The sequence below is a fragment of the Juglans microcarpa x Juglans regia genome, chromosome 2D (assembly GCF_004785595.1).
Source record: "Juglans microcarpa x Juglans regia isolate MS1-56 chromosome 2D, Jm3101_v1.0, whole genome shotgun sequence".
NCBI lineage: Eukaryota > Viridiplantae > Streptophyta > Magnoliopsida > Fagales > Juglandaceae > Juglans > Juglans microcarpa x Juglans regia.
The window spans coordinates 13187768-13212089 of record NC_054596.1 but is presented as its reverse complement, the minus strand read 5'-3'; the positions used below and the strand labels follow the sequence as shown (position 1 = coordinate 13212089).

Below are 24322 nucleotides of genomic sequence, written 5' to 3'. Positions count from 1 at the left end.
GTCTGTTTGCGGCTTGGAGAAGAAGAAATCTACTTTCTGGAGAAGAAGAAGACAGAGCAATTCGGAGAAGATGAAAGGTAATCGTGGGGTGCGTTTCGAATAAGAGAAGAGAGGTCAGTTTGCGGCTTGGAGAAGAAGAAATATAGGGATTGAGAAGAAGAAGATAGAGCGATTCGGAGAAGATTACTTGTAATCATGGGGTGCGTTTCGGGGTGAGAAGAGAAGAGAGGTCCGTTTGTGGCTTGGAGAAGAAGATAGGGATTCAGAGAAGAAGAGGACAGCAATTCGAAGAAGATGGAAGCGTGGGGAAGAAGAGAAGTGTGTTTTGTGGGAAATGAAATGGGGATGGAGACGGGAACACTGTTTTAAATTTCGTACTGTACCGGCCGGTACAATCGAAATTTTTTGTTTCGGCCGGTATAGGTACTATACCTGTTCCGTACCGGCCTTATTTTCGGCCTGTACCGGTCTATATTTCGGCCGGTATCGGCCGATATTTCGACCTGTGTTTTTTTTTTTTTTCATTTTTTCAAACTACAAGCTTATTTTTTAACCCCCAATTCAGACTAGACTATTTATAATTTATATATATATGTATTTATATATAATTTATTTATATATAGACTATTATTTTGGAATATAATTTTTATATATATAATTTATTTATATATCAACTATTCCGAAACGTTATCTCGAAACGCTATTCCGAAACGGTACCGGTACGGCGTCTGGTACGGTATTCAAAACATTAGACGGGAACCCTTCGAAGACCCAAAACAAAGACGACGCCGTTTTGATTTTTTGCCGCGTCGGATGCAAGGCCATGACAAGGACACGAACCCGATTGTCCACAGCATTTTTCTTTTGAAAATATTTCACTACTATTCATTATTATTTTTTATTACTTTTCCCCTACTATTCAATATTCTATCATTATTTTTTTACTACTATTCACATATTCACATAATATCTCGAACACCTCACTAGCCCAACACAACCTTAGTTGAAATTTAACTCTTAAAAGGTTGATAGTTCAAGTAATTGTTCATCCATGATGAACAAGTTTTATGCTCAAGTAAAATCCCATTCACACATACAGAGACTTTCTGCTGATGTGAACAATTGGAATTAATTTATTCAATGCCTCCATTGAGATGAATTTAGCAAGTAGAAGTCTGGCTTTATAGGCATAGAAGGAAGAAAACAGGTGAACAAAATCCACTATACTTGGGAACTCCAAATGAACATACATGATGACAGTTTACTGAGTATGATAACAACCATACAGACATTTGAACTAATCTTTACGACACCTATATATATAAGAGACATTCCCACTTAAGGGAATAAATTATGATTCAGTACTCTTTTCTAATACAGATACTGAAGAATTTAACCCTCAAAGAAGCCACATGAATGTAATAAAAGAATCGATGAAACCCTATCAAACATATAATGTCCGCCTCTGAGCAACCCCCTTTTTTTTCTTACAGACCCAACAAGTTCGTGCAATTAGATGAAATGTCTCTATCCAAAGAACAAATGATCTCTTCTGCAACACCGTAACTATCCTGGAAAATTGTAGCAGCTGCGAAGAAACTAAAGCTTTATTCACGTATCCTAATCACAATTCAACCCACAAACTTCTAAAACAGGACCATCTCTTGACACAAATGGATTGATTCGAACCCACATAAGAGTTAAGATTGAGGCCAGCAGAATAGACCAGACCAAAACAATGGTTGGCATCCGATCTTGTTTCCCGAGTAATCCCTTGAGGAAGGGGTAGAGGTGGAGAATGACCCATAAGGCAAAAAATAGCCTACCAAAAAGTGGACCCCAAGAATCGTACCCGTTATTGATGGCATCCGAGATCCCAACCACCACCCCAACTATATTTATAATCAACAAAGTTGTGGGCGGGATTAACAATGATGTCCACTTGAAGATGTAGAGTTCTGAAAATTCTCCATCATCTGCTGCTTTTGAGGTAACCGTGAAGTTTGTGCTGACACCGGCCAACACCTTGAGTAGACCCTGGATGAGGGCAAAAAGATGCGATGAAACACCCCCAATAACCCAGAACTGCTCATTTCTCCACCAGTCATCTATCCCAACACCACCCCACTGCATCTCGAGGATTCCAGTTGCAGCTATAGATATGAAGAGAGCCATGAATACTAGGCTTGCATAGTTGCTTATCTGTACATTGAAGTAAACGGCCCTCAGTTAGCACAAAACTGGGTAGAAAACCAGCAGTTAAATCAGGCCATGTGAAGAACTTAATGTTTGATTAAAGTATATACTCAAGGGGGCTCAAATGACATGACAAACAAATCTAGTCAGCCTTAACCAAACCAGAAGCACACTTTCCAATCATTTTAATGAGACTACAACCACAGGAACCCAGGGGGGGATGGTGGTGGTAGCAATGGGTAGGACCAAGGAGAGGGAAGAGAGGGAGGTGATGTCGAGGTGAAGAGAAATGGGGGGAAGGGGCAAGTTGGAGCTGGTGGCAGTTTAGAGTGTGGAGGGGGGAGAGCGGAGGTGGCGGTGGCAGTGGCAGTAAGGAGTAATGAAGGAGAGGGGGAACAGAGGTAATGGTGCAAAAGGATGAGAACCAGGAGGGCAAGGTGGTGGTACCAGTGTAGAGGAATGAGGGAGAGATCTTGGAGAGAGGAGATAAAATAGAAGGCCGCATTTCAGAAAATCGATGCTTCATCCCTTTAGATGCAATTTTCAGTTAATCAATAAAATACTTTTCATTGATTAGTAAATCTCAGTAGCACCGAACATAGGAAACACAAATATTCCCCTCCCAAAAAAAAAAAAAAAAACAAGAAGTTGAGCATTTATGTAACCCAACTGGATTGATCCTATACAATTCTCCAACTGGATCGAGATCCTATACAATTCTCAGTCAAAAACATTTTCTGCAGTTAGGATAAACACCACATGTAGACCCCACAATATTTAATATTGAGGTCCAAGCACTGCCCATGAGAAACACCAAAAACTGTGGGTCCGCATGCTGTGTTTTTCTCATCAAATTGCAGAAAATGTTTGGGGTAGATAATTGTAGAGAATTTAAGTCCAACCCAACTTCCACACCTCATTTCATAATTGCTGGTTTTTTCAACATGCTGTTAACAGTAGATGAATTACAAATTACGACAAATAGAGCAACAAAAATGAGCAGAGGGGCGTTACCTCAGGAACGATGAATTTCCCAGTGAGAAGACAGATGGCTGGTAGAGTACAGTAAACAATCAAGGGAATGGATGTCCAAGGATAAACAACAGAGTTTATATATGAAAATCGTTCCAACCATTTCAACCCGCCGCCATAGCCATACCAGATTGGACAATGTCTGCTTAAGAAAATTTCCACGGATCCAAGGGCCCACCGAAGAACCTGGTGTAAACGATCTGAGAGGTTGATAGGAGCTGACCCCTTGAATGCTGGCCTCTTGGGTATGCAGTACACAGACCGCCAGCCATGGCAGTGCATCTTAAATCCAGTCAGGATATCCTCAGTTACAGAACCATATATCCAGCCAACCTAGTTTATATGTTAAAAAATTTAGAGGGCAATTTGGTGATTAAGGGAGAATCTAGAGTGTAAGTCCTGAATGACCTTTAGAGTTCTTTTTTCTTACCTCCTTTCCCCATTCTGATTTATCCTCAAATCCACAGCTGATGACTTGGATGGCTTCTTTCAAGAGTGATGCAGGACTGACATTCTGAGGAACTCCACCATTTTCCAGAAGCGTGGAGGCTATGAAAACTGGAGACTGCCCAAACTTCTTCTCCAATTTCATTTGCGACATAATGGATGACTTTTCAGTGCTTGATTCTGCAATTGAAACATGGTTTAGTCTTACTCTCCTGAGATTTTCCTTTATTACATAACAGTTGTCACAGAGATTTTCCTTCAGACTCAAGCTGGCATATAGTTCTTAGTCCCTAATGAATCCTTACCATTCATTCCCTCTTCAATATTTTCAAGTGCATGTATCTGCTTTGATGCTTCCCTGTGCTTAGGTTTCTTCTTTTTCACCTTTGTCTTCACATTCTTGTTCTTTCTAAAGCCACAACATAGGCAGCACCATTTTGGCAAACAGTTGCAGGTTTTGCTAGGGGGCTTCTTCTTGGCAGGTGCATCAAATCCATAAAGTGCTTGCCTTCTGAAAACACATCCAGTCCCAACATATATGGGTCCTTGTAAACCATCTAAGCCTTTCATGTTGATCTGCTTTCAGTGGAGAAGTTAGACTTTGCAATAACAAAGAAGTGCATAAAAATATATAGTTAAACAAATAGATGATGGATGGATACAACACACAAATAAGAAGAGTACACATACATCAAAGAATACAACATTCCGGTTAGAGTATCTATCATGACGATCAATCCCGTCAAATCTTTGAGGAAACTGCACATAGCAAACCTTCTTTCCCAATGTGGGGTCCATCATGAAACACATGGCTTCTCTAAGTGCCTTGCTATTGTTAATATAATGATCACAGTCAACGTTCAGAAGATAAGGAGCATTTGAGATAACTGCTGAGACCCGTACCTTCAAAGATTATCATGAATAAACTAATGTCAAAATTGTGGATCATGCACTATTTATTTATTAGAATGTACATGAAGGAGAAACAAGAAGAATAACCTAGAAGCATTATCATAGACATCAGCCTTACCAGAGCATTCATGGCCCCAGCCTTCTTGTGGTGTTCAAACCCAGGTCTCTTTTCCCGGGAAACATAAATCAGACGAGGTAACTCATTTCCTTCCACATCACAAACATCACTATGGCCGAGGAACACCTGCAGAAATGAGATTTCATATTAAGTGGAATACATAAACATCAGAACCCCAAATCACACCTCATCCCATCCCGTTACCCAAGGTAACCTCTTATTAGTATTTTTACTTGGGAAGCCTGCAACTACCCTTAGACTAACCAATTGCCAATTTGCCAGTCTATGAAAGCCCAAGGAACACTGTCAATGTGGCACAAGGAGCATGCATCTTGGATGCAAAATCTATGCACATAATTAGCACCTAATAGTACCCCAGATAAATCTTCCAAGTGTGTTAATCTCTTTTAAAGGGAATATATGTGCATAAGAGGGATAATATCACCATAAGTGGCAATTTTGAGAATTCAGATTATAAATCACCTATAAGCAGCTGGATAATTCAAGCAAAATGGTCAAACCAAGTCCCCAGAGAGAAAACATGTTGGTAAGGACATTTCATCAAGGGCCCATTTATGTTTAACATAGATACTTTACAATATAGCCAACAATTTTTGTAGAAGCCTCACCTGAATCATGCCAGGATGGTCCCGTACATTGTTTCCAGGCCATGGAGTCCCATCCTGCATTGTCCAGCCATCCTCAGGAGCCTTTTGTGCTGTGGCTACCAACGCATTTATTTTAACTTTAAACTCTTCATATTCTCTCTGTACCAACAAAATGGAAAAGTCAAATAACATCATTCATCAGACGCTAATCATATCTAACCTTTAAACCATGAAATTAAGACAAGAAAATTATTTAAAAAATTATATAAGGTCTTAAAATGATTTGGTAATCTCAATATTATTTTGAACTAAAAGGTTTTCAATATAAGAAACTACAGGTAGAGAAGCCAATACCTTCATTGCCCGCCTTTCTCTAACAAATGCTGGATGAACTTTATTCTTCAGATAGTCCATCTTCTGTGAAAAATACCACTCGGGGGCTCTTGGCTCAATATTAAATTTTTTACAGAAAGGAACCCATTTCCTTGCAAATTCAGATGTCTCAGAAAGCGCTTCAAAAGTAAGCATTGCAGCACCATCATCCGAGACATAGCAAGCAACCTTATCTACTGGATAATCAACCGCAAGAATGGAAAGAACCGTGTTTGCAGTAATTAAAGGAGGCTCTTTCATAGGATCAACTGTACTCACAAAGACATCTACACTGGCCAACTCAGATGGCTTCCCTTCTTTTTCATACCTGAGAGAAAAAGTAATGTTCAATTGTAAAACTCGATATGAAAAGTTGAAACCACAAGACTGATGATGATTAGGGCATATGAAACAAGGCACTAGATAAATTTTTAAACAAGTCCTATTTACCTCAATGATAGCCTGTCAAGGTATGTTTCTCGTTCTATTGGGTACCACTTTGGGAACTGATCCAGAATCCATGATACAGCAAACCATATTTCACAGATAACTGATGTCAGCCACAAGCCATATGCATCGTTAACTGGATGAAGAAGTCTATAATGAAAAAATAAGCCAAGGATTACAAGGCGTAGTATTATAATCATTCTGTACGGATTTATCTTGCTTGAAGGGATGGGTAATTTCCTCGAAAGGGGCTGCCTGCCTTCATCCATCCTGATTTTTATATACACATATATCAAGAAAGTTAGTAAATAGTCCAAAAAGTAAATCAATAAGCCAAGAAAGGCACAGTACAGAAGTTGGAAAAAATAACACTTTCAAGCTAATTTCATACCACCATAATATAGTATATTAACACTTCCACGAAATGCATATGCACTGAGTACTACATATCAGATAGAAAATTCATGCACAGTAACAACCCAAGATGTTTATATTAACCTAGAAATGTAGATATATAAAGAGTGTGGATGGAGAGTGATCACAACTCATGCAAGTACATAGGATTCCATAACAAATGTTATATTTCTCACTGATAACCACAGATCCAGCCCCAAAGCCGAGGCATGTAGAGTGTCAAAGCTTATCACAAGAAAACCCATATATGCACCAAGGTAGTTCTAATAGCACACACCTGGGCACCTAGGTAAGTATATCACGGGTCAATGGGAGCATTTTTGTGAGGAGAATGTACAGAATGCAATTAATTTAAGACAATCAGCTGCCGCCAAGGCATTCTAGCACTCAACTAGGTACAAATAAATGCTACTTATGAAAAACAATACTAGGTATAATTAAAGCAGTGGTCGATTTACTAGGATGCTGGACCAGTCTTCATACTTGCTCCCAAGTGGCAGCCTCATGGAAGATGATTCCTATGTGTATTATGGGTGCATTTGGTTGGAAAGAAATGAGAGGTGTTTTAATAATAGGGAACGCAATGCAGATGAACTCTGAAAATTTTTTATAAGTTCTTAGTTGGTTTTCTACTATTGTACTCAATGGAGGGGCTGTCAATGAGTTTTTGTCGTTGCTTTTTTAGTTTTAGAATGTAACTAGGTGTTTCTTTTGTATACTTTCTGTATACATGGGTTTCGCCTATTACATTTTGATGAATAAAATTTTTACTTATAAAAAAAAAAAAGGTATAATTAAAAGCAAGCAACTTAGTTAACAGAAATACTTTTTATCTCCCCTTTATTTCCATTCTCTGTTTGAAAAGGAATGGAAGGACTACGAAAGGTCTGAATTCACCCAAATATATCAACAATCGAGATCTACAGTAAACAGAATGCATTTCATGGGCTCTCATGTGTGAAGGAAGTCGTAGCAAGATCCTTTCTTACCATGTACATGTTTATGGGAATTTCAGATAAAAGAATGCTCCTTCTCATAACGTGAATCAACTTTATTCTTGAGGAAAAGTACTCGTAAATTTTTTTTTTTTTTTTTTTTGATAGGTAATCAAGAAGAGGAAAAGTACTCATAATTGAGACAGCATTTTTGGTTTTTGGTCAAAGGATAAAAACATGCCATGAAAGGGGGACAAAGTGAGGAGTCACTTACATGGGCAAGTCAGGATCATCATCTAGTTCATTTCCACCAAAATTTCCACCATCATTGACTCCTTGGTGCTCTACCACCTGAAGCTTATCATTCTGCCTTTTCTTCCAGTCCTCCATTCGGTCCTTCCAAGCCACACTCCCATACCCATATACTGCAAGATCTTTTTTAGGAACCATTGGTCTGGGTTGCACTGTGACACAGACGTTAAAAAGCTCTAAGCTCACCATCTAAGTAAAACTGAAATCTAAACCAATAGGAAAAAAAAAATGGAAAAAAGGATGCAACTACTTCAGTGAAAATTACATGGTACATATGGTTCAGTATAAGGCACTGAATGGATTCTGTTTCCATGACCCATGAATGGGGGTACAATAAGTGCATGCTGATCAGCAGAAATCTCAGAATCCTAAAACAGAAAAAAGCATCATTACAAGGCGCTCATCACATCACGCATATCTGCACCCACGTATACATGAAAATAAACATTTACTGACACAAGGGCGAGGAATAAGATTTGAATTCATACTGATTTACCTCTTCGCCATAGGTCAGTAGAGGGATATCAGAACTAAGGGGAGAGGTCTCATGTTCTGAGTGTGTAGGTATTCTAGATGCATTAGAGTGATAGCCACGGCCAGTGTTAAGGCGTGCAGAGAGCATTGCCTCTGAAACTTCTTGTGAACCAAGACCGTTGAGGTTTCCATAATCAAACTCATTGTCCAAATCATCAATGCCATCTTCTTCCTCGTCGCCTTCAACCCTAGCACTACCTGCAATTCACATCACTAATTAGAGAAATTCTAAACATTAAGTGTTCAATAGATAACTAAACAAAAAAATGCAGAAATAATCTCACCTTTGATGCGCTTGTACCTAGTTTTACACTGAGGACAAGCCTGATTGCCCTCTCTTCTCTCATATTCATAGCAAGGCCTGCACACAGGGAATGCACACTCGTTGCAGGCAACAAAGAGCTCTCCTTCTACAGTAATCTCCACCTCATCCCCACAAATCTGACATATTTGTCCACTAAATTCTTTCACAGACCTTATCTGCAATGACCCAGAAACCAAAAAATCAGTGTGACAGGCACCTGATTACAGGAGGGTGCAGCTTCGGCAGGATAACGTAGATAATTAAAGGTACTGGAAGTTTAACTTGTCGCTTACCAAATCAAATAACAAAATACAAAAGAGAGAGTTCACTTTGCTGAATCTTATTAAATTAACATGTTCCTGAATTAGACTAAATGCTTCCCAAATAAGATTCATAAGTCCAATTAGACCAAGAACGCCAGCCTCCTTTCCTAGTTTTTATAAGATTATCATTTTTATCCTTGACTTTTGATCAGTATGTTATGAATCCGGAATAACAAATGACTCAACGTATCTTATTTGAAATATGTAAATCAGTATTTCCCACGGCATTCCCAATTATTTCACAATCGATAGTACACGACTTATCCAACAGTTGCAAAGATTTTAGAGATACCAATAAAACTTGACAGTCGGGAAGGGTGAAACACCAAAAAAAACCCCACCAAATTCAAATAATTAACTTGAAGGACAGGAACCTTAAAGTTCACAGATTTATCCTGGCCCATGTCAAGAAACTAACTGATTTAACAACAGAAAGTTGTTATTACTCAAGACTAGGGACTCCCTTTTGGATACAAACAGTAAATCAACATCATAGGCCAAGAATCTCATCTAAAGATAAAATTCTTGTAGGAGTCGAGTCTATATTATTTATTATAAGTGAAGCTGAGTCCACGTTAGACAGAGACATACACTGGACTGAGCATACCTAAATCATATCAAAATGTGAGCAAGAAAAGCAAAAGGCACAAAATCAATTATCCATTAACAAGCACATCAAGCAAGTCAGAAGCAAAGATATCCAAATTGCATCAAAATACCCCGCCTTTTTTCCCATTTCCAACAATCCCCAAATTGAATAAAAAAATTGAAAGAATGGTATCCCCCAAATCAAAAGAAAAATCAAAATAAGGAGTACTCTTATAATCTTACCCTTTCATTCTCATCTGCATTGATCAGAATGAACTCATTTCGATTATGAGAACCAGCAATGAGCCGACCCCTCGTGTCCATCATGCACACAACAAGGCCAAGCAAATCTGAAACACTTCAAACCCACAAAGCACAGCTTATCATATCCCAAACCTCAACGGGGAAACCGATCTGGCACCGTTTCTGTCGCTCTAACTCGCCCAAAAGATCCAACTTTGCGCTCCACACGACTCCGGTGAGCACCCACCACGGGAAAAGCAAACCTCGCATACAGAATGGTCAAAAGAAAAGGGCAGGGGAAAAAGGAGGGAATTGCCAAGAATAATAAAGGTTGTTTCTTCTAATTTGAAGGGGGAAAAAAAAAGTCTTTGATCTTGATTCCTCGACAAGCCAAGTCTGCTCTGTACCCGGCTGGTCTTGAATCTTGGAACTCAATGAAGGGTTTATAGAGAGGGGAAGTCCTAGGGAGGAGAGAGAGAGAGTAGAGTGTGTATGTCTGGAAAAGCAGACGCGTAAGAGAGAAGGGAGTGATCGAGAAAATGTGTAACGAAGAAAAAGAAAAATGAAAAGGGGATCGATAATGAAAAGTAGGACCCAGATGGTGGTGGTGGCTCTGGGTTGTGCCCAGTTTGTAACTTTGTATATATAGAATATAAGCAAAATGAAAAAAAGAAAAATTGTTAATTGATAATACACAGCATGTGTTTTAGATTTTGTAAATGGTGATCTGTGTCGTCTTCTTAAATGAGGTTGTTTTCGGAGTAAGGATTTTTGGTGGTTCCCTGTAGGCAACTTTTTTTTATGTCCCTTTTCCCTCACGGTTTTGGTGCAAAGGAAAAAAGTGTGTACGAGAGAGAGAGAGAGTGTAGAGAGAGAAACCTAAGAAGTAGGATCTCTGCAAGAGTCTGCACTGCTCACGCACGCTGCATAGTTGGTGTCTTTTATCGCTGTCTTTCTTGTTTTTAAGCTCTACTTCTGCTCTTTCCTTGTTACTTCGAACGCGTTTTCTTCCTTTTTACCGTGCGCGCGCACACAAACTCTTTCTCTCTGTGTGGAATTTGTTCGTATTTGTTGACTTTAATAAAGTGTTGACTGGTATTTACTATTTAGCGTGATGACTGGTCTTTGTCCGTTTCATAGCTGTGGATTTTAATATCTCACTCTAGTCTAATATCTGTAAAAAAAATTTATTTTTATTAATTTGGAATGTAAAGATATTAATCATAGATTATGATATCCCGCGATGAGTTTCAGATTTTTAAATCGTTTGTTTCTATTTTCACCAAAAATGGATATATCATGCCATTGCGTTCATCTTTGTTTCGAGACAATAGATTATCAATCAATATTATTCATTTAACATAAACTTAATTGCCAATGATGTTTTCAAAAAAATAAAAAATAAAATTGCCAATGATAGAAAAGCCAAGTGTTTTAACGATTATTTATACTACTTAAATTTCGTTTATTTTTATAAATAAAATAAGATGAAATAAATTGAAATAAAATTTATCGACAAATTAACTAACCTTCTTATTCTTTGGTCACCAAACAATTAATTTTTTTATTATTATTATTATTATTATTTTGTAATTGTGATCTTTAAGATATTGAGAATAACACGCAGCATAATTATTACATTAATGAGAATGTGGTTCATCAATGCACCCATAGTATTCTAGTATCTCGGATTCGACTTTTATTTTTTATTTATTTTTTCTCTGCATATTTAATTTTTAATTAAAATAATATTTTATAACAATTTCAAATATATAAATATAGTGCAGTCATTTATAAAGGGATAATAAATTAGAATACATTATCTTTTAAGGTCTAGTTTAGATTTAGAAATGAGATAAAATAGTTTTAAATAAAAGATAAAAGTAAAAAAAAATAAATATTGTTATAATATTATTTTTTTATATTATTATTATTTTAAAATTTAAAAAAATTAAATTATTTATTATATTTTATATAAAAATTTAAAAAAAATTATAATAATGACTCTTCAAAAGTCTAACTCAATCCAAATTTCATAATTTCACGATTGGGAGTTATATAAAACATGTCCGCAAACCACGCCCGATTCTTCAAATCAGGGTACTGTACAGTCTGTACCGGAAAAAACATTCAAGTATCTTAATTCTTAAACCCCACTCGACCATTTCATATAAACGACTCTTAGCATGAAAGGTCTAACCATGCAGCGTGAAATTGAATATGTTTTTAAATGAGAAAAAACATCTATAATTATAAATTATATAATCGTCACGTAATTATTTTAAAAATAGTGAATAAAATATGAGATTTATATAAAAGAAAAAATTAATTTTTTCTTTTCAAAATGATTATACAACATTTACACATTTTATAATTATATCTAAAATTACTCTTTTTAAATACCCTTACCCAAATCCTACGTGTTCTCCATTCTCCCATTTAAGAACCCCCGAGGTACGTTTCCATGAGTATAAATATATTGTTTATTTATTTTAAGAATGTATGTAGAAATGATGTTTTTCTTGGATAAAATAAAACAAAATCGTTGAGCAAATATTTTTTTTTTCTTAAGGGAAATAATTTATATAATATTAAAAAATAAAATAAATAAATATGAAATTCACGAAAAATTTTTAAAAATAGACACTGTTTTTTATAAAAGAATATACAAAACTTACTCATCTCATATCTAACATTAATTTTTTTAGAATTTTATTACTTATCATCTTTATACACAACATACTGTATTTAATTTTATTCATTTTTAATTTTTTTTAGATGTTATTTTTTTAAAAGTAATTAAACTCTTCCACATGTAGATCACTTGTCGGTGGATCAAATGAGTGGTTACTATAAAATAGAATTTTCTTTCTCCTTTCTCGTGAGTAGCAAAAGTTGATGAAAAGCTGACCTTTTGAATTTTGGCTTGGGGTTGGTTAACTTGCACGATTACAATATTGAATACAAATCGCCAAATCGATCATATATAATAAACTTTTGTTAACTTTTAAACCTGGCAATCAATGATTATCGACTCAGATACGTGTTCAAGTGTTATAGGTTTTCTACCACATTCTTTAATTTGACGACTCTTTCATGTCACTCTCTCTGCTTTTCCACAAGGTGAACTCTTAACTAGACAGCCATAATGCATGTGAATTGCATTTCACAACACACTTTCTGGTGTACCCACCTCCAAGTTTTAAGATTTTATAAATGAAAAAGCATATTTATAATATATATATATATAAAGACATTCATGTCAATCCTCGTAAATATTTTATAAAAAATTATTTTTATCAGTCACTATTTATTATTTTATATCTTATATTTTATAAAAAAATATCCATCTATTTTATAAAAAAATTATAAATATAAAATATGAAAGTGAATAATATCTAATGTATAATATTCAAAACACAAATAATTTTTTAACGTAGAAGAATTTTACATTAGCGGTGAGACGAATGATTTTAATATTTTATAAAAACCTTGTGAAATTAAAAGAATCATAAAAATAACTTTAAATATAAATATGTTTATAGTAATTAATATGGTGTTAATGTATTTTTGTATTTAATGGGTCAATAAATAGATTGGTAAACAAGTACGTCTAATTAATGGGTCAAAGTTTGACTCGGAACCAGGTACAACCTGGATATATAGGACTCTCATGATGGGAATTATTTTCTAATTTATTTATTTATAATAATTTGGGTGATATGATCCAGTAATAATGTGGATGATTATCACCAAACTAGGAGCTAATTATTACTTAAGGAAGACTCCCAAATCCAAAAGACAAGCAGCTTGGTAAACCATGTGAAGTGGGGTCCAGATACCATCGAGCGAGTTTCAATCCGTATGGGTCCAGATTTCATTGGAGCACAACTTTTGTTTGATGATTGTTTTGAAGATAAACCCATACGACAGAGCTCAGACAGGACACAGCTGGCGCCCTTCGTTTGCTTCGATGGAAAGTGAACTGGAAACCACAAGAAAAAATAATAAAAAAAAAATTGAAGAGGGACAGGTACCTGGGAAGGTGGACAGGTGCTGTACGCTTTCAAGTTACAACCTAGCTAGCGCCAGTTCACGCAATGAAATCTGTGTTGCTTTGTACGGACGCCTTAAAAGTCTTTTGCACAGTAGACAGTTTGCTCTGAGTTGGCTTCCAAACTTATAAATCGTCCTTTTTCATTTTTTTTTTTTTTCATTTTTGTTTTTTTATTGTCTTTCGTCCTGTCCCTCCAAGGGTTTATGGCGGGCTGAGATCAGGTCAGATGAAAAATAATTCCTCTCCTGAGAATTTTATCAATAATAATAAGATAATTTATAAAAAAAAATAATGAGATAATTTAAATTTAATATTTATTAAATTTTAAAAAATGAGAGATAAAATATTAAATAAAAAATATTATAAAGTTAAAATATTATTATAATATATGTTCTTTTTATTCCGAAAATTAAAAATTTTGAAGTATTTAAAAATTTAAAAATTTGAAAAAATTGTAATGATTAATTTAAAAATATTTGTATTTAAATAATATTTTAAAATAAGATAAGATAGAAAAAGATAAAAATTATTTTCAAACATCTACTATGAGAATTTTTCACAAACAAGTATAAGTGAATTTAAAAAAAAAAAATCGAATTTATTTCTAATATTTCTATTGTAATATGAAAATTAATAACACATTAGTTATGTCGGAATTTCATTTGTCGTTAATGGTCTTTATATTACTAACAAAAAATTTAGTAGATGCTAAAATCTTGGATTCGAAGTCCAATATTAATTTACTTTATATATTAGTATTAATGGTCTAAGTAATGAATCAAATTCGATTAGAAAGAGTTTGTACGACTTTCTCTTGTCTAATCTCCTTTATGTCTAATTCTCAACTAGAAAAATATTATTATAATCATGTCCAAATTAGATACATATATTCCATTACTCCCTCGATGGGCCTGTTTTGAACTCCCTTTAGAAATTTTCAATTAAGGACCGGGCTGGGATTACACCCAGATTGAGAGCAGCGACATCTTCTAAGATAGCTCTCGTTTGGATATTAAAAATATTTATAAATAATAGTAAAATAATTTAAATTAAAATATTTTATTAAATTTTTAAAATTAAAAAAAAATATTGAATTGGAAAATAATTGAAATACTTAAAAATAATTGTGTTCTCAAACGGGTCCTAAGGGTATTGGTTTAGCCAAATATTTTTTCATTTTCAAATTTAGTTAATATCATCTACATTTAGCCCACATTAAATTAATCAAACTGATTTCATCTAAAATATGAGCTACAATAATTTTATAATTCTTTTCAAATATGAAAATTTACTGTAGCAAGTTTTAATGTATTTTTTTAATTATATTTTGAGATTATCATCCACATTCTTTTCATTCTTTTGAAATATGTATTGTAGCAGTTCTATCATCCACATTCTTTTCATGTGATTTTTTCATATGTTATTTTGTTATATTTTGATATTATTATATTATAGATATAGGATTTTTATAGATTGTACATATGAGATTTTTGTTTACATATGAGATAATGCACAAATATGTACATGTGAAATTATTATATTATAGATTTTTAGATTGTGAAAATGAAAATGAATATGATTGTTAGAGATTATTGAATATTATGAAAATAAAATAAAAAAATAATTAAAAAATAAAAAATAATTAAAGAAATATAAATAATAGAAAATAATAATATCTTATCATTATAGAGAATGTGATGACTAATCTAATGTAGATTTTAAGTGTCTTAGATTAGCTAAAAATTAAAAAGTTACATATTCTTCAAATTTTAAAAATTAAAATGATCAATTCAATGCCAATGCTCAAACTCTCTCATCTTAGAGCATTGTCATTGTCAAGTTCAAATTTTGATTAAAACTAGAACTTTTAGCTAAAGTCCAAACCAATAGAGATAGTGCCACTCATCTCAAAGTCAAATAAAAATATAATATTATATATTGAAATAATAAATTATTTTGTTTTTTTAATATTTTACAAATACACTCTATATATTAAGTAATAAATAAAATTATTGTTTCCCAACATTAATATATCTTAAATTGACATTAGTTTGAAAAATCGGATTAATTAAAAAATAATTTATAATGAAATGACTTTCATTAAAAAACAATTTATAATGAAAGAATTTTAATCAGCAACATTTCAATATCAACATCCCAAAGTCAACAATTTTCATTATCAGCCGAGCTATGTATGTTGGAACCAATTTTACACAATAAAATAATGTTTGGTCCTGCTTAAACCACTATCATAAGCCGTCAATTGCAACATTAACTCTTTTTCCTTCCAGGCTTGAACCGAAAAATGCATCAACACCTACCCTTTCAAGAATACAAAAATATAGTTGTGGAAAACTCTACTAGAGCATTGGCAACGGTCTAGCCAAATACCAAGGTAAGTTCATAATTTGACTATATGTGAGAAAAAAACATCTACATTGGACTAGCCAAAAGTCCAAAAGCTCAAGACTTGAGTTACAGTAAATTTGGGCTCCTCTCCAAACATAGCGAGCTACTATTCACCCTTGAAATGTATATTTTATTATTTCATCTACCTTCCCTCTCTCTTTCCCTTGTTCTTTTCTCTTTCTTCATCTCATTTATCTCACTTTCCCTTTTTTCATCCCAAAACGTTCAAACAAACCGTTCTTTCTATCGTGAGTCCTGCGTCTTCTTCAACCGCAAGTACCCTTGTGAGACCCCCAAATTCTGCTTGGGGTCGAATAGACATTCGAAACGTCAGGATATACATTATGATGTTACCTGCCTCCATTCATGACATATAAGATGTAATGTTCCTAACATGCATCTAGCATTATGCAATATTCACAGCGGATAATTTTTTTTTTTTTAGCAATACTAAGCACCAAATTTATAATATCTCAAATAGTTAAAACATAACTCATGCATACTTAACGAAATAAACATCCATAATTATAGCACGGTCTCAGAAGACTATAATCTCAAAACAATAGAGACCTGGCCCCATAATTACATTACCAAAATATACCATTGGGTTAGTTCATTGAGTAACTCACGTAACTTGACTAACGATGCCAGAATACTATCCAAAGATTTAACATGAACGTGAACTTGAACATAACATAACGTGAAACATGACTTGAATGTGAAATACATGAATTTAGAATCTTATTCAATAAACTTAATTAATAACAGTGACCATCGGGTGATATACAAGCCCCTTTGAGCCATGTGTCATTGCCGATTATTTCATCACAACACATGTATCTATATCAGCTGTGAGTGCGTTAATACATACTCCACAGTTACTATGGCTTCACGTATTCTACGTGTCACAATCGTTGTGTCTCACATAGTGTATGCTACACAGTTGTTGTGGCCCCATGAATTGGTTGTGCCACATTTGCTGTGGACACACGTAAAATAAAGTGTGGCTCAATCGGCGTTAGTGTCTAGTGCTCTCTGGTGACCAACTAATTAGGCCTCATTTGCAACCTGTTGACTGTACTTCGTCATCCTAAGGAATTTCATATCTATTTAGATGCTCCAGTGTAAACAAAAGAGTTTCACTAGGATACTATCTCATCCTAGCGCTTAGGGTTGTGATTAACATGAATAAGTTAATAAGACTGTTCTCGAGATACACAAACTGTATTTAAAACGAGATGACATGAATACGAAAAGACAAAAGTCCTGACATAGCGTAACATGACATGAACGTAAGATAACAGACATGACATACTTTGAGACATAAATGTAATAGATAATATTTCATAACATAACATATATGTAACAAACAATATTTTCTAACATGACATACCATATAACAAACAATATTTTGTAACATTTGACAGTGAATATTAAGTGACATGAAATACATGTAACAGATGACCTACGTAATGTGGCAAACTTGCAACATATAGTAACATGAGACATAATATATTATGTAACAAATAAGTTTTTCATGACAGAATAATTTATGTAATAGATAAACATGTGATGACATGGCATGACATGTCATATATAACAACATACGAACATAACATGTGAAATACGAAAAACTGTAATATGGTATTCCAAAAATTAGAAATTTAATTACTAATAATTAAAAATGTGAAAAGAGACAACTTAGAGTAAAATTATCATTTTACCTTTTATATGTGAAAAAATAATCATTTTACCCATAACTTAAAGATTTTACATCCTAACTCTAAAAATTACCAAAGTTTATATTTCTCATGTAAATTTTGTCCTAAACTCAAATATCAATTCAGAAAAATTTAAAACCATTCACAACTAAGAAAAACTCACTATGGCCGAAACATTCATAGGCCATTTATCTTGATTTTGGTTACAATTTCTTCCATATTCGAAACTCATGATTAAATCAAAATTTTGTAACAAAGATCTTCGTATCCTAAGTTAAATGCACTTAAAATATCCATTAAGAAAAAGTTAATCATCAACATTAAACTTTTTGTAAGAAGACTCAAACTTTTTAACAAAAAGTAAACTCTTAAATTACAAGTTTGGCCTTAATAAAAACATCTCCAAGAATTCTAAAAAATTAAATCTTACTTCTAACATATTCATATCATCCTAAGATCAATCATGTTTTAGAAAAGTCACCAAAAATCACAAAACAGCACTTGAAATTTTTGGTTTTACACTTAGTCCAAAAACAAAAACTTTTCTCTCAACTAATTTTGATCAATCTCTTGATCCATGACTTAAAGACATGTGATCTTCAAACTAAAACATCACATGGTTTAAATATGTATGCTAAAGAATATCCAACCATCAATCTTAAAATCACATGGCCAAAACTCAATAAAACATGGATCTAACCCAAAAATATCAAATCTTAGGTCTAACCGAAATCCTTGTGCATATCAAAATCATATCTTTAAAAATAATATTAAATATCTTCAAAATAATATCCTAACATGTATATAAGAGACTTAGGATCATCAAATACAAATATCAAAGCCTTTGGAATAAGATTAAACTACGAGATATTCAAACTTTCACAAAATAGAAAACGTTTTTCTACTTCCAGTTTTCAAGTTTCTAGGTCTAAAGAAATCTATCATCAAAAGCTTTATTCATGCAAAAAAACCACAAAACTTTCGTAAACACATGCTAACAACATTGCATAAAATTTTTGGACCAAGATATGTCTATTAGCTTGGTCAAAAATTCCAAAACATAACATATTTTCTAGTTTCACTCCTAGAATGACATTTTTATGGTTAAAAATACTTTTGACCAATCAAATGAGTATGAAATGAGACTAATAAGATATCCACGGAAACTATACTTATATATGAACAACTTTTATGTAGGAGTTATCATGCGAAAATACTTGCAATGGGTTGAAAATCTCCATGCAAAAATTCTCAGAAATATTCTCGGAAGAGCTCTTTTGAATCTCTCTAAGAACGTGATGAAGAAGTGATAAAAGGGAGTGAAATGTGTCTTGCACGACTTTAGACTCCTGGAGGGGGAAGTTATGGGCTTGAATAACTCTTTATTAGAGTTGGCTATGTGACATAAATTGGAGAATAGTGAGGGGCAAGGACTGCTTGCAACAGCTGTGAGATATGGAGGTTGATGGGGTGGATTGCTCCTTCATATCAATGCACTATTGAGTGCAGCCAATGACAATGAATGGTTTGTCATGTGGAGGAGGAAACTTCTTCAAGAAATTTTGCCAAAGTGGCTAAATTCTTGGGCCTTGGTGGACCTCTACCAAGTGAGTTTCAATTTGGGGTTTAAATAGGATTTGGTTTGGGTTTGGAATGCTAACAAGCCTAAATCCAATTTTTTTTGGTCGAATAAAATTTTCAAAGTTTAAAAAGTTGCATAATGATGTCATAACAAGGATTTGATTAATTAATAGTATGTGAAAGTGGTTTAATTAAGTGATTAAACACAATACTAGAAATAAGATTAAAAAGGGTTTGGAGGCCAACTTTAGAGTTTGGGAAACCGTTTAGGGTTTCGGTTTCAACCAACATTTTGGGATTTCAATTGGATCCGAACCATCTAGGGTTTCGCTAGGATTGAAACCCTCTTTGGTCTGACACAATTTGATTGAGCAAATGGAACAAAGTTTTGCTTAAATGACATGATCTCACAACTTGACTTACTTCACAAATCTATCCAATGGTTCCTCATGGTGTCAAGTGTCTAATACTATTCACTATGTGTGGCTAAAGTCTTGCTAAATGTCTAAATAAAACTACTCTAATCTAATTTGGACATTCCACACTGTGATTTTGAAAACACTGCACTGGGTACGCTTATCGATATTACTATTCACTCTGAAAAATGCATAATAAACTGAGTATTGAAAAATCCTAAATAATCATATTAACCTATAGTAAAAATCGTTTGCTAAATTTAACCCTAAAGTACCTTTAAAAATAATTTCACAATTTTGAACAGACATTATGAAAATGGATTATTGCGCCATTACATCCTAAATAATTAACTGAGTATAATGGCGTAGACCATAACGCATTTTGAAACTTCTAACTATCTCAAATAATTAAACTCATATTTCTAGCACTATAGTGAGTGCCAACATTGATTATGTTGACAGACTAAAACCTGTGTGATTGGTCGATTCTTAAAAGCTTATGAGGTTTTCATAAGATTCCTAAAATCAATAGAAACTCCACCAGTGAATTTCTAGCGGGCTTTTACAACCCTTCGCTCTGTCGTGAGTCCAAGCTGCCATCGTCTTCCAGCCTAAACGGTAATGTCTCTTCCTCACTCCTCTCTCGCTCTTCTCTGTGTAGGCTTTCTTGTCCCTCTTCTCTTTCTATTTTCTCTCATTTCCTCTTCATCAAGTGATTGAATCACTGTGTGTTATGCTTTGCAAGGACCAGTCTGTCACAAGGTTGCCTTGCCGGTGAATCGTCGTCCAGAAAGTGTACATTTTCTCCACAAATCTATCCCAAAAAAATCACGATTTGGGTATTTCCATGTAACTGTTTGCGATTTTGGTATTTTGGTTTGCGATTTGGATATTTCTTTGTGGTCATGCGTAGTGTGTTATCAAGAAGCATTCCCTTTTTTTCTCTGTGATTTGCTTAGATTTTCTTAGTTTTTTGGATTTAGATTTTCTTAGTTTTTTGCGTTTAGATTTTCTTAGTTTCTTGAAAAACTGATTTGCGATTTGGATATTTTGGTCTGTTACATATCATGGCTTTACATTATTCGATTCCCCCATTGACAATAGCATATTATACTTTTCTAGACGCAGTGCATGTACTCTAATTTTAGGAGAAATTGGGCAAAAAATATAATATTTTCTTTCGACTATTTTGATTTACTTGATACACATTAGACACTGGATAGATGTAGTCGTCTTCTACCTTCTTTTAAACCCTCTGGTACTTTAGGATCTGGGAGTTAAAAAGGAACTATGTAAGGCTTATCCCATTTGAAAATCTAAATGGAACTTCAAGCCTCCTCTCTAGTCCACGCCAGGGGCTATTCCATGCCTAAGTTTCTACTTGTAATGATACTTCTATGCAAGTTTGCTGGCATATTTCCTTTTTTCTTGGTTTAATGATATTAGTAAAATGTAAAATTTTGAAATAACTTGAATTTATAAGATGAAGGTCAATGTGTAAACCATTGTGAATCATGATGTGGACACTTCTTTGAATTTCTAGTTTTTAATTATTTCTTTCTTCATTCATATTCTTATTTGTCAATACTCGCCTTCTTTGTTGGCATGTACAAATGCTCGTTAATGTGAAATTTGAGAATTACAGTAAAAAAGACCACAAAAAATACAACTTACAGTTCCAATTCACTAACACAGAGCCTGTAATGAGAGGTTTGGGAGGATGGTTCTGTTGATCTTACAGGCTCTGTGTTAGTTACATTGCCTTCCCTGGAATGAAAGGTTTGGCAGGTAACAAATATCTAATTTCAATGCGAGATCAACATAACCATTCTTACACCATCAAAACATCACTAGCATTCACAGATTTTCGACCCTATAAAAAGCAAATAATTAGATAAACCATTTACATCTACATTCTTGACTTCTTGGTTGCCTTTTTCTTTCTTTTTTTTACCAGTAATATTTTTTTTTGTGTTATTATTGCATGCAAATATCATGATTTTGTTGGTGTCAGAATATAACAGTAGAGTGTTTTGGTTTGTAAGGCAATTAGGCAACTGGTATGCACTTGTATTTGCTTTGCATTTGTCCTCTCACTTTATTTTTAAAAATAAATTACTTTTAAAAATCAAGGCAAATGAAGCTGGAATCTTGTGAATGTGCTGAAATCTCCAAAATGTGCTGGAATCTTGTGAATTTGGAATTCAATATTGGATAACTTTTCTGATTCCTTGAAAATTTAACATTTTTCAAGTATGGACACACATTTTGATGATGACCCATTCTTCACCACTCTCTTACAAAGCGGAGGAGGAGGCTGTAATAGCACTCTAATGCAATATTCTTATGTTGTGGTCTAAGTAACCCCAAATGATAGTGAAAAGAGACATCATTAAAAAAAAGTTCAAAGAGGTGCATCTTTCATTGTAGAGGAAGATAACCTCCTCGTCTCAGCTTGGCTCAACATTAGCATCGATTCGATAAGGGGTACTGATAAAAAGTCTACTCAAATGTGAGAAAGAATTACCATATTTTATCATGAATATAAAAAATCAAACATTGCCAACTGTTCTGATGACTCTTTGATGAATCGGTAGTCTACGATTAAAAAAATGGACAAATAAGTTTTGTGCATATATAGCATAGGTAGAGTCATTTCACTCGAGTGATACAACAGAGTAAGATAAGGTATGTACCATTCTCCTTTAATTATGCAATTATGTTGGACTTATTTATGAATTAACAAATATTTATTCACCTTTGTAGATTGAGAAGACAAATATGTTGTAGAAAGAGATGGTAGTGTCTAATTTCACAATGGAGCACTCCAACCAAAATGGCAGCAACACATATCCACTTTTGGTAAGAAGAGAATACCACAAGAAAATGTGTGCGGTGAAGTTGATGGTGATATAGCCGAGGAGGACCTAGAAGTTCTTGCTGAGAGACATCCAAGCTAAAAATCTGAGAAAGAAAGAGAGAGGAAGCAAAAGTTGATGGAAGACAAAGAGGTAGAGATCAAGATTGCGTTAGCTAAAATGATTGATGATAGAGCGACGATCATGGGAAAACGGAGAAATGCTGCATTAAAGGTAGACCAAAAAAGCAATGCAGTATTTAAACTAAAGAAGAAGAAGTTCGAGGCAAAGATGATGATGCTAGATCTACGTGGCATGAATGCTATGCTGCAAGAATATTTCCGTAATATTCAACTAGCAATTTTTGAGGAATCGAAATCCCATTCCGGAGGTACATCTATATCTCCTTTGACACCTTATGGAGGTGTCTAACTTCTAATGTTGGTAGTATTAAATTTTTTGAGAATTTAGTGGCTGCCCAGCCATAAGTGGGCTGGATAAATATGTGGCTGGGTAGCAACTAAATGTGTGGATTGTTGACTATTTTGGTAATTTGTGAATTGGATATTATCTTTTGTACTAGAAACTGTATTGTAAATTCTCTTTTGGTATTTATATGGACTATTTTGGACTGTTTTGATAATTTGTGTTGGTAATTTGTGGACTGTTTTGGTAACTTTTTTGACTCTTTTGATATATAAAGAGGTATTTATATGGACTGTTGTTGCCATGTCTTGTGAATTTGGACTTGAATGTGCTAGAATCTTGTGAATTCCTTTATATGAATTCAGTTCTTGAGCATTAAACATGAAGTGAATTTGGAGTGAAGGAGATGCGGTTTTTTTTTTTTTCAAAATAAATTAAACATGAAGTGCTCTTTTTGCACAAGTTCTTGAACATTAATGAAAAACATGGAGTGAAGGAGATGTAGTGAAAAACGTGAGTAAACAACATATATTATGTTTATGCCAATGTAGTGAAGGGTTATTGGTAGGGCTGTGCAAAAAAGTACGTAACTCGGTTCGTTCGTTCGTCCGTCCGCCCGTATGTAAGACCCGACCCGACCCGACCCGACCCAAAATAGCGGTTTGAAATAGATTGCGGGTCAAACCCGCTGAAACTAACTACACGTTTTCACAATTGATCTCAAACCCTAGCTGCAATCCCTCTCCATTTCTCTTTGTCGTCATAACCACTTGCAGTCGATTTAAAGCACGAGTTGGAGCATGTTATACTTGATCCATTGTTCAACCACAAGGAAAATCCTTAGTCTTATGCCAATTTGAAAAAGCAAAAAGAACAAAATAGAGCATCTCATCACAGAAAAAACCAAACCTTATAAACTACATGAACAAACCAATGATTAAATTGAAGAAGAAAAGCAGAGCTTGCTTGCATCAACCGTGAGGAGCTCGGTCCAAGCACCATCTAGGAATCCCCATAAAACCCATATCGGATGCTTTGCAAAAAATGCCTATTTCATTGCGGGTCTGAT

The 24322-nt window shown here is 34.2% G+C and overlaps 1 protein-coding gene across 1 annotated transcript; it reads right to left on the bottom strand.

The window, feature by feature from the left end:
• Nucleotides 1-1208: 1208 nt before the first annotated feature.
• On the bottom strand, nt 1209-10560 carry LOC121249072 (cellulose synthase A catalytic subunit 2 [UDP-forming]). Its single transcript, XM_041147730.1, has 15 exons — nt 9786-10560; nt 8612-8807; nt 8290-8525; nt 8059-8161; nt 7756-7945; nt 6136-6402; nt 5668-6013; nt 5335-5472; nt 4706-4831; nt 4366-4578; nt 3981-4251; nt 3659-3855; nt 3211-3561; nt 1524-2202; nt 1209-1454 (listed from the first exon to the last, which is right to left on the bottom strand). Exons 1-14 carry the CDS (start codon nt 9867-9869, stop codon nt 1621-1623), a joined length of 3300 nt encoding a protein of 1099 aa, XP_041003664.1. The 5' UTR covers nt 9870-10560; the 3' UTR covers nt 1209-1454; nt 1524-1620.
• Nucleotides 10561-24322: the final 13762 nt, after the last annotated feature.

Excerpts from the sequence above, each read along its gene's own strand:
- LOC121249072 (XM_041147730.1), bottom strand. The coding sequence starts at position 9,869 with ATGATGGACACGAGGGGTCGGCTCATTGCTGGTTCTCATAATCGAAAT. Across the intron at positions 6,014-6,135 it reads CTTGACAGGCTATCATTGAG|GTATGAAAAAGAAGGGAAGC; the intron begins GTAAATAGGACT and ends TTTTTCTCTCAG. Across the intron at positions 4,832-5,334 it reads ACCATCCTGGCATGATTCAG|GTGTTCCTCGGCCATAGTGA; the intron begins GTGAGGCTTCTA and ends TCATTTCTGCAG.